The sequence below is a fragment of the Cryptotermes secundus genome, unplaced genomic scaffold (genome assembly GCF_002891405.2).
Source record: "Cryptotermes secundus unplaced genomic scaffold, Csec_1.0 scaffold596, whole genome shotgun sequence".
Classification (NCBI taxonomy): domain Eukaryota; kingdom Metazoa; phylum Arthropoda; class Insecta; order Blattodea; family Kalotermitidae; genus Cryptotermes; species Cryptotermes secundus.
In genome coordinates, this window is record NW_019738355.1 from 139032 (window position 1) to 153167 (window position 14136).

Sequence of the window (14136 nt, forward strand, 5' to 3'; positions counted from 1 at the left end):
CACTCTGATCCTAGATCCAAAAATGGCTTCTCCATATCAGCAAAATGTGCATGAATTATTGCACACTCACAGTGAAAATGACACACTGCTTTACAAAGAACACACTATCCACTCTTGCAGAAATATCCCTGTGTTATAAAATCGGTATGGTGCTTCATGAGAAGGCAACACATATTGACAACATAGTGAAGAATGCTGGTTGCAGGCACTACTAACTGTGCTGCCATGTGGTCGCAATAAAAACAGTCTCCCTGTCATCAGCTGTTGACATTTTGATTTGGAAGAGCTTCTTGTGACATACATTCTGTATTTTTCAATGACTGGATTGTCAATATTCAAAGCCAAGCCCCTAGTGATAAATAACTAAATTGTGCAATCACCTGTAAAGCTGGAATTTGAGAGCCAGTTGATGGGACTGGGAAGTATTCGACTCGTGCGTCAGTCTGAGTTGTTCCAACTTGGACGGGCGCCTGCGATGCCACCATTACTGAAATGGCTTCCTCCAGTACAGCCTGACTTCCACTGAACTGATCAACAGACGGCTGCTGCATCTGGAGTTTCATCTCTTCTCTATCAGCCAGAGTCATTCCCTCGATATCAAATCCACTTAATGTTTGGGCTACTTCATCCATTGCTTCATCTAGATCAATTCTAGCTGTGTCATCTGTCTTAACAGGCTTCTCTACATCAGCCAAAATTTCTTCAGCAGCAGCAGAAAATACGGGACAGCGCTGCTGCTGTTCTGAAAGTAGTCCAGCTAACTCTGCATGCTCCACACTACCAGGGGGAATCTGAGGGCAGAAGAGATTTCAATAAGTTCTGAACACTGAAATAAAGGATGAACACAATTCAATTCCTGTATCTTCCCAATTTTTAGCATAAAGGACACTTACAATGAAACGCCCCAGCATAAACTGAGTGGCATTTTCTGGTCAAAATTTTGAGCTGGACTCTAATACAATGAAATAATTTTTACTGTAAAGTTAGTATTTCCTGTTCTTTGTAGGTTGTAGGTTATTTGCAGAAACTTTCCATATCAAGACTATATACCACTGGATGGTGGGATGACTGATGGGAAAGAATTTGAAAGGAAGCTTCTATCCTCATTTAAGATTCAAAACAAGCACCTCCTAAATATAAGCCTCAGAGCATTACTTCTAGACCAACCTGTTCAGCATATTTACTGTTCTGTTGGGGCACCAGATCTTATGACATCATCCTGGGATAAATAAGATTTTGGAAATATTTTTCATGTTGGAGCTCATTAAAAAAAATTAAGTTAATTCTGTCACATTGCTTGAAACTCTATTTGTGTTGTCTGTTTTGAGGAAATGGAAGGAGCTTCTAAAAATGGTGTTTCATCCATACACAGATTTTAGTGATTGAAGCTACCAGTGAACACTTTCAATGTAAATACCAAGGTATTAATAGACACAAGGAAGTTCCATCTGTTGCATGTTGACTGAAGTGAGAGATACATGAGAAGTACCATCTTTTAAGGCAATGTTTCCCGATTTAATTAGGCGACAATATAATTTTGCAAATGAAAAATTTTACTGAACACCAAATAAAATTCTTACATTTGAAGTTAAGAAATTTGACCACATAAAGATAATAAGAAATAAATGTTAAACAATGACATTACATCAATATACTACTTAATTACACAAATTCAGAAACAACAAACTCTAGGCATAAGTTAAGAGAGTTCTGTCATATTCATTCATTCCCTTGTTAGAGGTATTATGTCACATACATTCAAAAGTGCAACAATGGTGTCACACTATCATTTACACATGTGAATTCCCATACTGTGACCAAAGCATACCTGCTGTTGTAGGGTCCTCAGCAGCTGGTGTTTCTGCTGCAGCACTTGAGTCAGCTGCTGAGTGGCTGGAGAAATGCTAGGATCCAACTGCTGCAGATGGGCCATCAGCTGGGACCGTGTCAACACGGCTGGGTTCTGCAGGTTACTCTTGCAGATGGGCTGCTGATTTTGAGACACAAGTTGTTGTTGCTGAAGATGACTTTCCTGGTCAAGTGTCTGCTGTACTGATTGTGTCGGCAGAGGTGGAGGCGGCGGTGGAGGTGGGGGCGGTGGAGGAGGAGGATGCTGCTGTTGTAAGATCTGTTGAAACAGATCAAATAATTTCACAATATATTACATTAGTTAACAGGGATGTGCAGCATAACACAACAGGCAGAACAATCAGCCACTCTGAACACACATGCACACAGAAGGGACTGCATAGTTAAGACAAAAAACCATGATATGGAAGCAGAGTAGGTTCCTCATTTATAATTTATAATTTTACAACATCTGATAATGACCTTATAGATCAAAACATGTAGTGAGTAATTTTTAATAAGTTGAAATCTATATGACATGTAAAACTTTTGAAGTGAATAACTTTTAGTAAGTTATATAGAAAGTTGTGCTGCACACGAGACTGTGAAACCATCTGATGCTAAATGAAGTGCAGCAGGATCCTATCATATATTACTATTAGGTAATGAACATTTGAGTAAAAATGTAAGTATACAGAGTGTAAACAAATATATCTTGCAAAGCTCTGTGGTAGATAGATGGGTTCAATATGATCATATTTTGTTATTACACCCATGCCCAGAAACATTTTCTTATACATTAGGGCCTCTGAAATGTGAAGGAGGATGCCCTGACCTCTTACCTCTGTGGCTTACTGGTGACATTTACCTAACATTTCTCCAAGAGACCTTACTGGAGCTGCAGGAAGTCTGTCATGAAATGTGGTTCTAGCATGACTGCGCCCCAGAACATTGCACTTGTCTGTCAGCAGTTTGATGAAACCTTTTGTAACAGATGAATTGCACATGGAGGCCCAATAACCTGACCCCCTCACACCCCCGACTTGACTACACTGGATTTCTTTCTCTGGGGGTACATGCAAAGCCTGGTGTGTGAGACTACAGTGGAGAAACAACATGATCTTGTGGCAAGAATTGCAGTAGCAGCTGGAACCATCCAGGAAATGCTCAGAATCTTTGAAAGAGTTCAGCATAATGTAGCCAGGCGGTGCAGAACATGCAATGAAGTCAGCGGCCACCATTTTGAGCAACTTTTATAACATAAACAACAACAACATCCCCTAAAATTTATGCATCCTTTCAAAAATTCTGTGACCCTTAGTGCCAAAAGGAAGTGTTTCCAGACATGGGTGTATTAACAAAATATGATCAGTCTGAACCCATCTATCTACCACAGTGTTGTAATATATATTTGTTTACTCCCTGTATAAAAGGCATGTACACACAAATATAACATGAAAGATCCATACTTCTTTTGGCTTATTTTGGACTTCACCCATCGTCCGGTATATAAAAAAGACAAAAAATCACAACGTTTCGGAGACTGGATCTGTCTCCGTCTTCAGGTGTATAGGGAAGGTTTAACCTACTCAGTTGGGCCCCTTAGAAAGAGCTAGCCTCAATCACTGGACCAGTGGCACTGGTCTTTTTTTTTTTGTCTTTTTTATATACCGGACGATGGGTGAAGTCCAAAATAAGCCAAAAGAAGTACAGTATACACCATCGTCAGAATCCTTTCAAGTCTACCAAAGATCCATCATTACCACTAGGCACATTCAGCCTCTTTGTGTAGGTACCTGCTGTGGAAGTTCATGGCTGTAAGGGAATGGGTGGAAATGTTGTCCGTGCTGTTGCTGCTGTGACTGCTGCAATTGCTGTTGTACCGGTTGATAGGCCTTACGATTATTTTTCCCTTGAGTCTTTGTCGGTTTAGCTTTTGGTCGATCACTAATGGCAGTTGCCTAAAAAAAAAAGTAACGATATTGACACTTAAAATCACAAATATTTTCAACTGGGTATTTGTGAGATGGCAGAGCTCGGTTCACACTAGTGCGAAAATAGTGTTACAACTCACCATTTGAAACAAAAGTGAATGAATATTAAACAACATATAAGCCTCAAAAAAGCCTCAGTAGCCCCGGTTAAGCCGCAAATTGGTTAATCCGCCGCCGGATAATCGAGAGTTGACTGTATTTCGCTTTAACTAAAATGTAGTGTACAAACCTGCAATACATCAGCACTTGTAGTAAGAGGCTGCGAGGTTGAAATTGGTTGCTGCTGGACCTGGGTGGAAGGTGGAGAGGAGGAGTACACACCAGGGGCCACAGATACAAAGTTCCCACTGCCACTCATTTCTCCAGGTGCCATCAAAGCCTGCTGTTGTATGCATGTGCTGCTGGCTACAGCACTTGGGAGTTGCTGCTGTGCTTGTTGGACCTTCCCAGTATAGAAAGCATTGTGGACCGAGATGGTGGTGTTTGTTCCAGGATGGAACAGTGGTCCAGAAATGGCAGAACCGCAAACCATTCCTGTCAGAGCAGAAGTTACAGATGTAGTAAAAATGCATTTTCTCATTCTTACATTAATAAAGTTCTGAAGTAATTAAAGTATATAGGATTATAAAGGCAGTGCCTTATATTTACAACTTATCTACTTACACGTACATATCCCTCACTGTATGGAGCTATGTTGTTATTGTTATGACCACTAAAAGTGCAATACTACCTCAAGATAGTTAAATCACGACACAACACAAACTTTATTCACCAAACATTCCTTTTCATCCCTTGAAGCACAAAGCTCAGTTAAAGAAATTTTAAAAACTTGGTAACTAAGTTATAAGGTCAGGTGAGCAACAAAGCAAATTACTTAGCTATAATAAGTGTTCATATTTAGATGATTACACAATTCCGTACCTTGCGTAGCTAGTGACTGCGAGGCTAGGTCGATGTTTAAACCCAATGGCTGCACTCCAGGAACAAGTGTGGCAGTTGAAACTGAAACTCCAGGTACAGTAGCCATGCCCAGTTGGGCAAACTGTGCTGTGGTACTACCATCTGGCAATGGAGAACTTAGGAGCAGCTGACTGGGTCCCTTCTCCTGCAACTCACGCTCAACCCTCTGCAAAACACAGAAGGAATCACGATGGTGAAACGCAACAGGTCTATTTCCAAAACATTTGTGAGGGTGCATCATCAGATCATTACATGTACATTAGATAGCTATGAGATCTTATTTTGAATATAAAATGGAAACCAAAATCACAAGACCAGATCTCTCTTTTAGCAGACTTCTTTCTTCTACAAGGCTGCCTGCTTTGGAGCCAGGATAGCTCACTCAGTATAGTGACTGGGTACAGGCTGAACGACTGAGGGGTCAGAGTTCCTGTCCCAGTAGGATCAAGATTTTTCTATTTTCCACGTTGTCCAGACTGGCTCTGGGGGTTCACCCAGCCATCTATCCAATGGATATTAGCAGCTCTTTCCCCAGGGTAAAGCAGCCAGGGCGTGAAGCTGACCACTCACCTCCAAACAGTGCTGAGGTCAAGAAAATGTGGATCTATACATCCACTCCCCCATATGCCTTTATGGCGTAGTGCTTAATTAGTTAAGCACAGGGGCAACTTTGCCTTACCTTACCTCACAAAGCTGCCTACTCAAGGTATGATGTATCTTCAAAGACAATTTAGACACGGCCAACATCATCAGATGGTGTTGCTGAAATGCTTATCCAGTTAAAAGTTGCATCTTATCAAGATATAATATATTGAAGTACAGTTAATCCTAGACAAGATGTTCCCACTAATAAGCGTCTATGATGTTAAAAATTTCCAGTGACAATTCCACCTTTCCCACATTAAGCCTGGAATATCATACATTTGAAGAATCATATTTTTCCATTTTTTTTAGATATAAATGCTATAAAGCCAAATTCCAAAATACATCTTTTTTTTCAAGTGACATGATTAAACCAAGATATTGTGAAAACAAACAAAATAACAATCTGGTTTATTATTTCCAATGAGAAGGTTTTAAGATTATATGACATTAATATACACTCACCTGTAGTTCTTCCAGGATTGCCTGCTTCTGAATAATCGTATTTTCTGCACACTGTTGCTGCTTCCTTGTCTTCTCTGCATCTGCAGTACTGCCCTTGTCAAGAATATTACTATCATCCTTCGCCAAGAGACTAACAGGTGCAAGACTAGTAACACTGTCTCCAAGCGGCTGGTTTCGTACCTGCACAGCACCATACATGCCAAAATGTAATACTTACAAAAGTGATTAACTTTCACTTCAGCGCCTTATAAAATAAGAAACATGGAGAGAAGAGTTTACAGTATTGGATTAAAAATACTCCATGGTCTGTAGTCTACAAGCGATCTATACCGATCGAGCAACCATCGCTTATCGACCAAGTTAGTGCCAACTTTGTGGATAGAGGCTCTCATGTGGTCAGTGCAACAGATCCCCAAGGCCGCTAACCTCGGTTTTCTAGACCGGAGCCGCTATTTCTTTGTAACAGCTCCTCAATTATCCTCGTGAGGCTGAGTGGACCCCATTCTAGACCCACTACTTCTCAGGAAATCATGTAGCGCCGGGAATCGAACCCAGGACCTCTGCATCTGTAGGCAGGAACTCTGACCACTAGACCACAGAGGCAGTCACAGTATTGGATAAAAGACTAACAAAACATTTTACAACAGAAGAGATGCATTTAGGTCCTAATTTTCATAATGGAATATGATGCTTGTGAAGCTCTGTTAAGCAAGAAGACTTTTCCAATAGTTTAAGCACAATAATACAGAGACATGGTGGCTTCTGATATAACATACATAATAAATAGTACAAGAAGTTCTGTTAAGAACTGATTTCCTACTTTCCTTTGATATGACGCAGACCACACATCAAACAGCACCCCACACAATTCTTCCTTGGCTGTGGGAACATGTTTATGGACCCACTGCCTAGCAACAATAGGGGGATACAGACAAACTCTCTTCGATATGATATAGAGTGTACAGAATATGATGCCACCAACAATACTTCTATTGTTGTGTGTATTCATCGCTGCAGGAATGTGTCTACTGAGCTGTTGCCTAGCAGCACACACACAAGATGATGGCAGTGATTTATGAAATATGCCACTGAGATGGGCTCAGGTGCCATCATACAAATACCAGAATGGTTCAGGCATTCAAAAGTTGATGCAAGGGGTACAAAGACAGTAAGGTGACCTCATAAGCCTACTTTAGTTTTTTCAAAATGAAGAAAGAGGGCTAAAAATAGGGCATATGCAGTACAAACACTAATATTTATCAAAATTATAATGAATGAGTGTTCTGAAGTAACAAGAGAGGGTGACAGATTTTGGGTTAAAACTGACACAAATGGCTAATGCTCTCAGAACAGGCCCAAAAAGAAGCGTAAAGAGAGTCAGTGGGTTTGCAAAAGGTGAGAGGGATAGTAAGCAGGGATGGTGACATACACAGAGCTCTCTTGCTGCAGTGAAATTTCATTATGTAATGAGCATCAGGTTTTCAAATGTACTGACATGAAAAATTTAAAAAATGAGTTCACGTAGATTTTAATAAACAAAGCAGAATACAAAATAAAACAGAACCCAGCCATGATGAAAAGGAAACAGCATAAACAAAAGCCTGGAATTTAATGTACGAAGGGTGTTTCGTACATAATGCCTCCTATTCTTTTGTGTTAATATGTAACGTCTGAGCTGGATGTTGGTGGTGTTGTAGTAAAGGTTGAACCTTCCCGCCAATGTACTGTTAGTTTGGTTGTCGTGCAACAGATAGCAACAGCAGAGTAGTCTACCAAAATGGTGTCTGACATAGAAGAGTGTATGAAACAGAGATGTGTTATTGAGTTTCTCACTGCTGAACAAATTGCACCCATTGTCATCCATCAACACTTGCTAAAGGTGTACGGAAACAATGCAGTGGATGTCAGCACAGTGAGCCGGTGGGTAGTGTGTCTCAACAGTGGTGAAAGTAAAGCGCACACAAGCCACACTCTGGGCATCCCTGCTCAGCTGCCACTCCTCACAATGAACAGTGTCTCGATCAGCTCATCCATACAGATCGGCAGATAATGACCAGGGAACTGTGTGTATGGCTTAATATCAGCTGTAATGTATTGGAAACGATGTTGGGGAATCTGGATTATCGCAAAGTTTGTTCCAGGTGGGTCCCACGGATGCTTACACAGGACCATAAAACTCATCGAATGGAAGTTTGTAAGGAACTGTTGCACCAGTTTGAGGCTGAAGGTGACAAGTTTCTGGACAGCATCATCACCAGAGATGAGATGTGGTGTCACCAGGATCCGGAATCCAAAAGACAGTCCATGGAGTGGTGACATTCGGATTCCCCAAGAAAAAAGAAGTTCAAGACACAGCCATCGGAAAGGAAAGTGATGTGCACAATCTTTTGGGATAGGCGGGGTGTGATTTATTGGATTTCCTCGAGCCTGGTGAGACTGGGAATTCTGAACGCTACAAGACGACAATGACTAAGCTGAAAGCCTGCATTTCCCGAGTCAGGCCAGAGACAGACAATCTTTCGCTTGCAACACAATAACGCTAGACCCCATTACCAGTTTGGCAACCGCCGCGCACACGGCGAAGTTTGATTGGACTGTCCTATCACATCCACCTTATAGCCCCGATTTAGCACCTTCAGACTTCCATCTCTTTGGGCCTATGAAAGATGGACTACATGGGCACCATTTTCCAGACAACGATGCTGTCAGTGCAGCTGTAAGAAAGTGGCTAGCCTCTGCTGGCACAGACTTTCACAAGTGCGGCATACAGGCTCTTGTTCATCGCTGGCAAAAGTGCATAACGAATGGTGGTGATTATATGGAAAAATAACTGTAAGTAGCTGAAATCTTACTCTATTTAACTGCATTATTATGGTTTCTGTATCTGTTTTAGTTTTCATTAAAAAAATAGGAGGCATTATATATGGAACGCTCCTCGTATGTATCAAAATGGTATTATATTTATGTGTGTGTAAACTAAATTAAAGTTTGAAACAAAAATTATGGATTGCAGCAAAGTTTCACGTATCTTATGCTATATGAAAATGTTCATTACAATGATTCCACTTACAAGAAATTTAATTTAGTACAGAGATAACTATGGAGCCTAAGAAGTGGAATGTTTACCACTCTCCCCTTTTCCTTCTATGTACAAGTATATGCACCTCACTGGCTTTATTAGCTCATCTACTTGACCAATGAACCAAATGGCTGATCACTGGTCACCAAACCTGGAAGCTCAACATTCATTACTAAAACAAAGCTCATCAGTGGACAGAGTCCAAAATATAAGAATTCATCCAATTCCAGATGTAATACAGCATCTAAAGAGATGGAGGCTACTATCCCAGCATTAGCCAGAAAAGCAGAGAACTTGGTTGAGACTTGGTCCTGCAAAGTCCAGATTCCTATTAAACAAGGTTCCCCTACCTGCTGAATACAAGTCTAGGGTGCATTATCATTATGTCTGCCAGAACCTGCTCACCAATTCTGAATCTTGTGTCCTAGACTTGGAAACATAGAATTTCTTTTAGCACTACACCCAGCTCCCAATCACGTGCTACTTCTGACTACCAATATTATACCCCTGCAGCCGTCCTCTACACACATATAGCATCTTTTCCTTCAACAACCTGCAGATATCAGGCCAACAAGGGACCTATGGATTATGGAATGTTTAATTATACTTCCTATAAATGTAAGTACAGCAATTTCTCAATGACTGGAGATTTCAAGTATCCACATGTCCAGTTTTGATATGTGCAAAACCTATGGGTTTATAATTTTTGTACACAAAATCTGTGGTTTCCACACCATGAGATCTACATTAAACAGACACATGGCTGTAATGGCATCCAAAATCAGTAGTTCAGTGTCCACATTACCAGTGCAGTGGACACTTTCATGACACTTTCATGTTGTATGTCTAATATGCTTGTGTCTCTTTTTGCGTCTAGTGAAGAAACTAGCACCTTAGTTGGGCTCTGATAAGTGTTAATAGTGGTCATGCCTTATCTCAACCCCCAATCTCCCACAAGGCTTTGGTCCTGGCAACAACAGTATTGTTCAAGAATATAACCTCTGTGACTGATGAGGAATTGCTAAACTTCAATATGAAGTTAATGTAAAACATTTTTCACATTTAGTACATACCTGTTGGACTTCAGGAGAGGTTAAATTGTTTTCGTTCATCACAGATGAAGACCGACTTTTCCGAAGGACAGACTTTTGCTTCTGTTGCACTAGATGTTCTACTAGCCGACCTAATGTACAGAAAATTTAAGCCAAATATTAATAAGTGGAAATTAATGCATACCATTACAACACCAAGACAAATGTGAGTTCAAATAATGTAAGATCTTCAATAGGAAATTGCTCAAACTCAAGATCCATTTCAAAAGCACACATTAATCTTGTAAATGTAATAATATAAAGAGAAATGTTATGCACACTATTTCATGGAACACATGCAAACATTTCTTTGTGCACAATGACTGTTAAAAACAACAGAATAAAATTAAAAAATACAGGGAAAGTTCCTGGTTATATTGATATGACAAATGACACGTGTATACTGTAGTTACTTGCATAATTCACTTCCTAAATATGTGAATAATACTTTTCAGACCACAATTTTAGACATCAGATTCAGATGTTTGCAATGTGGTAATACATTATGGATGTTTATGCCCATGGACTAACGTGAACACTGAGATGAACATGGACCTGGGATAAGTTCTGACTCACACATATTTTCAGAGAAAACGTTACTGAAGCTGAATGAGCTGTAGCAACGTGATATAGGTATTCTTGCCTACATACTAAACCATGCAATTTCTTGATCAACATGAGACAAAAATGTTCCCTAATAACATTTCAACTAAAAAATAAGTAGCTGGCCAAGAAATCTCCTGCTATACACTTAACAGATTCATCACTACAATCAGAAACACCCAATGTCAGAGTCTATCCAACAAAACTATAGCTTCACAAGCTACCTTTCTAACAATCATTTTCATATTATCTCCCACTCTATGGTTAGGTTTGGCAAGCTGCCTTTTTCTTCTGCTGCCAAAAACAGATGTATTTGTAGTTTCTCTTCACTTGTACTATATGTCACACATATATCATCTTTGGTAAATGAAATATTCATTTAATGTATAAATATTCTGAACAGCTCTCAGACACCAACTGGTCCTAAACATAATGAGACGTGCTACCTAAAATCCGGAATTGGAGTCAGAGAGGGTATGCATTGCTAGACAATGGCTAGGTAGTCACATTTCTGCTACAATAAGAGCAGTGAATACATTGTTGTCTGGGTGACAAACTGTAAACACATTCATGCAACAATGCATATATAGGCAGACCATTACAATGGAAATGAAAACCAAAACTGTTCAAGAAGGTGTCTGCTACCCCAGCCGCCTAGCAGGTATAACTGGAAGTCAGTTAAAATGCCAGAAGCAAGAGGTCAAACAACGTAGTCAGAGGAAGAAGGCAGAGGTGAAGCCTGGAAGTGAACTAGCATGCTTTCTAGAGGAAGACATTCAACAGACGCTGAAGACCCTGTTTTGTGTCTTACAGTTAATTTGAGCGCGTTATAATTATCTGTAATTCCGCCTGGTGAAACTGTCCAATAAACCACTAATCCAAAACCCATTAACTTCTTGTCATGTTACCAGGATGTGACAATAGTTTTAATTCACTGTTCAAGCATCAAAAATTGTTCCAAAAGTTTTGCTACAACAAGAGCTGACCTGCTTGACTACCAGAAGACTTGGCTGCTCCCATGCTCTGACTGGTGTTAACCTGAAGATCCTCCTGGGGAACGACCCTCACTGCCTCAGGTACTTCATGGAGTCCTCCTGTGCTTGACACAGCTCCAGGTGCACCACTTACTCCTGTTGCTACTGCTGTACTGTGAGGATGAGTTGCCATCATGATTGAATGGGGGTAATCCAGAAGGAGCTGCACTACACTTGTGTGCCCGCCCTTAGCTGCCTCAATCAGCATTGTTGAATTGTCCTGAAGCAGCAAAGTTTTCAAGCGGAACTTAACCTAGCAGCCATTTCACATATCATTACATCTAATTCACGATAGACAGGTAGGTGGTGCCTCAGCCTCTAGAGCTGGGACAGAGGTTTTTCCTAACAAACCTCATTCATGATGGACAGGTAGGTGCCTCAGCCTCTGGAGCTGGGGCAGAGGGTTTTCCTAACAAACCTCACTCATGCAGGACATTAAGAATTAAAGACTTTATGCCTACTTCAAAAATTTTGTAGTTTTCATCAGATCACAAGAGTTGTCTGTATAAGATCTCTCTGGGTGTATGACAATAACCCTGGGCACACAACTTTATGGAAGGGAAAGTCCTACATTTTCAACAAGATCTCCAGTATGACTCTTTTGGTTCTGATTATACAATGGAAACAAATTTCTGTAATAGTAACAATGTAATGATTATGTCACTATTTGATGATGATGATGCACCCTCAAAGTTGATTTAGACAGATTAATGACTCAGTATCCTAATATTCCACATTAAAATGTGTTTCACATGAATTCAGTCTTGCCTCCAACATGAACAGATATAGACAAACAACCCCTACAAACTGTGATGTGAAGCTCTCTGTCTAATCATCAGGAAATCCTCCTTCAGAAATATTGGATGATACAACATAAGGCTTGTCTTACACAGAACTGTCCTGTTTCCCTCCTGATAGCATTTTGAGGCCTCAGATACAACATCCCACTTCACTGTTTCTCAATGATAACCTTTCTACTGCATCAGATGTGATATTTTCTGTTCTCTTTACATTTTAATGTTGAATGACAATCTATTGTTTCTGGACTTTTCCCGCCTTATTTCTAACTATTTGAAAATTCCTCCCAAGCTCCACTGTACTATTTTAAAATCAATTTCTACAGATCTTTTCTTAATACTTTCACTCCCTTGGTATACGGCTGGTGAATTACAAGAACTTATGCAGGCTACTGCATGTGATCAAGGTCAGATAAGTAACACACCATCACAGAGCAATATATTTCTCTTTCAGAATGCACTTTAAGCATATTCTTTCTTCCGCATGTACACACCATTTGATTTCCTGAACATATGTAGATCACTTACTATTTGCTTATTCCGAATTAAATACTGCAAACTAGTAACAGACTGTGAAAAATGGGACATCAAGTCAAAAGCAATGATGCTGGGAATTCAATTGCTAAATTTTCTACCTCTTTTCAGTTGCATAATATTCATATAATGTACATACTAAAATTTCCACTGATATAAATTTTTCTGGTATGGTGAATGAACTCTCTGCTCGTTAAAATATTACAGTAATTACTTTCTGATCTCTTTGGCCGTCCTTGTCAAGATAGCACATGGTCCTCTCAACACTTCATTTTCAAACTGATCCTCATTCATGAATTTTACAGTATCCTTTCCCAAGAATACAGATATTTTCAAAATGACCTCTCCTGCCTGGATGTGACCTTTTGTTTCTCTTTTCAAAACAATTCTAAAGCTCCCTCCCCCCAACCACACTAAAAATTCTAAGCACAACTAATGCCCACATCCATACTCATATTCAAAACTGAATCGATACTGAAGAAAAGTGCTCAAGAATTCAGTTGGGGCTGGCAGATAATACTTGTGGGTATTTTTGGAAGAGACACAACAATACTCCCACACAACCAGATCTACTCTGAATTATTATCTTTTTCTTTTTTTAGCTGACAACTCTGGTTGCACTCCGTATATATGTACATATATTTGAAATCTTCAGCTTTCAAAGCCTCACTTACCTTTAACTTGTGGAAAGGATCCGCTGACTGGGCTAACAGAAGTTCCACTACTGCTAAGTGGCCAAAGGCACACGCCAAGGACAGTGGAGTATGATCATTATTAGTTGTCTGCCTATTGACATCCGCTCGCTTTGAAATGAGAAACTGTACTGTGCACAGATGACCCGCCCGGCAAGCCTTCATCAACGGTGTACGACCTCCCTCTGATTCATGCTCCTGTTAACATACAGTACCAACGTAAGGAAACCTCAGATGTGGAGCTAAACGACAATATTTGAACTACATTATCAATTCTTTATGGAAATGCATATGCCCTTCTATAACACCAAAATCTTCATATTCCGTTCAAACAGCATATATGTTTCTTTCTTTCTTTGACTGAATAAATAGGAATTGCTTTCTTAAACTGCTGGAT

General features: G+C 40.0%; 1 protein-coding gene across 1 annotated transcript in view; it reads right to left on the reverse strand.

Annotated features, from left to right (window-relative positions):
* Positions 1-14136, reverse strand: part of LOC111870827 (ankyrin repeat domain-containing protein 17) — a gene marked incomplete in the record, with an annotated part of 91356 nt that overhangs the window by 52653 nt on the left and 24567 nt on the right. Inside the window, 9 exon segments of the mRNA XM_033754013.1 lie at positions 381-791; positions 1829-2128; positions 3645-3809; positions 4072-4376; positions 4764-4968; positions 5910-6089; positions 10062-10171; positions 11669-11936; positions 13722-13937. Of these exon segments, the coding sequence (XP_033609904.1) occupies positions 381-791; positions 1829-2128; positions 3645-3809; positions 4072-4376; positions 4764-4968; positions 5910-6089; positions 10062-10171; positions 11669-11936; positions 13722-13937 (2160 nt within the window).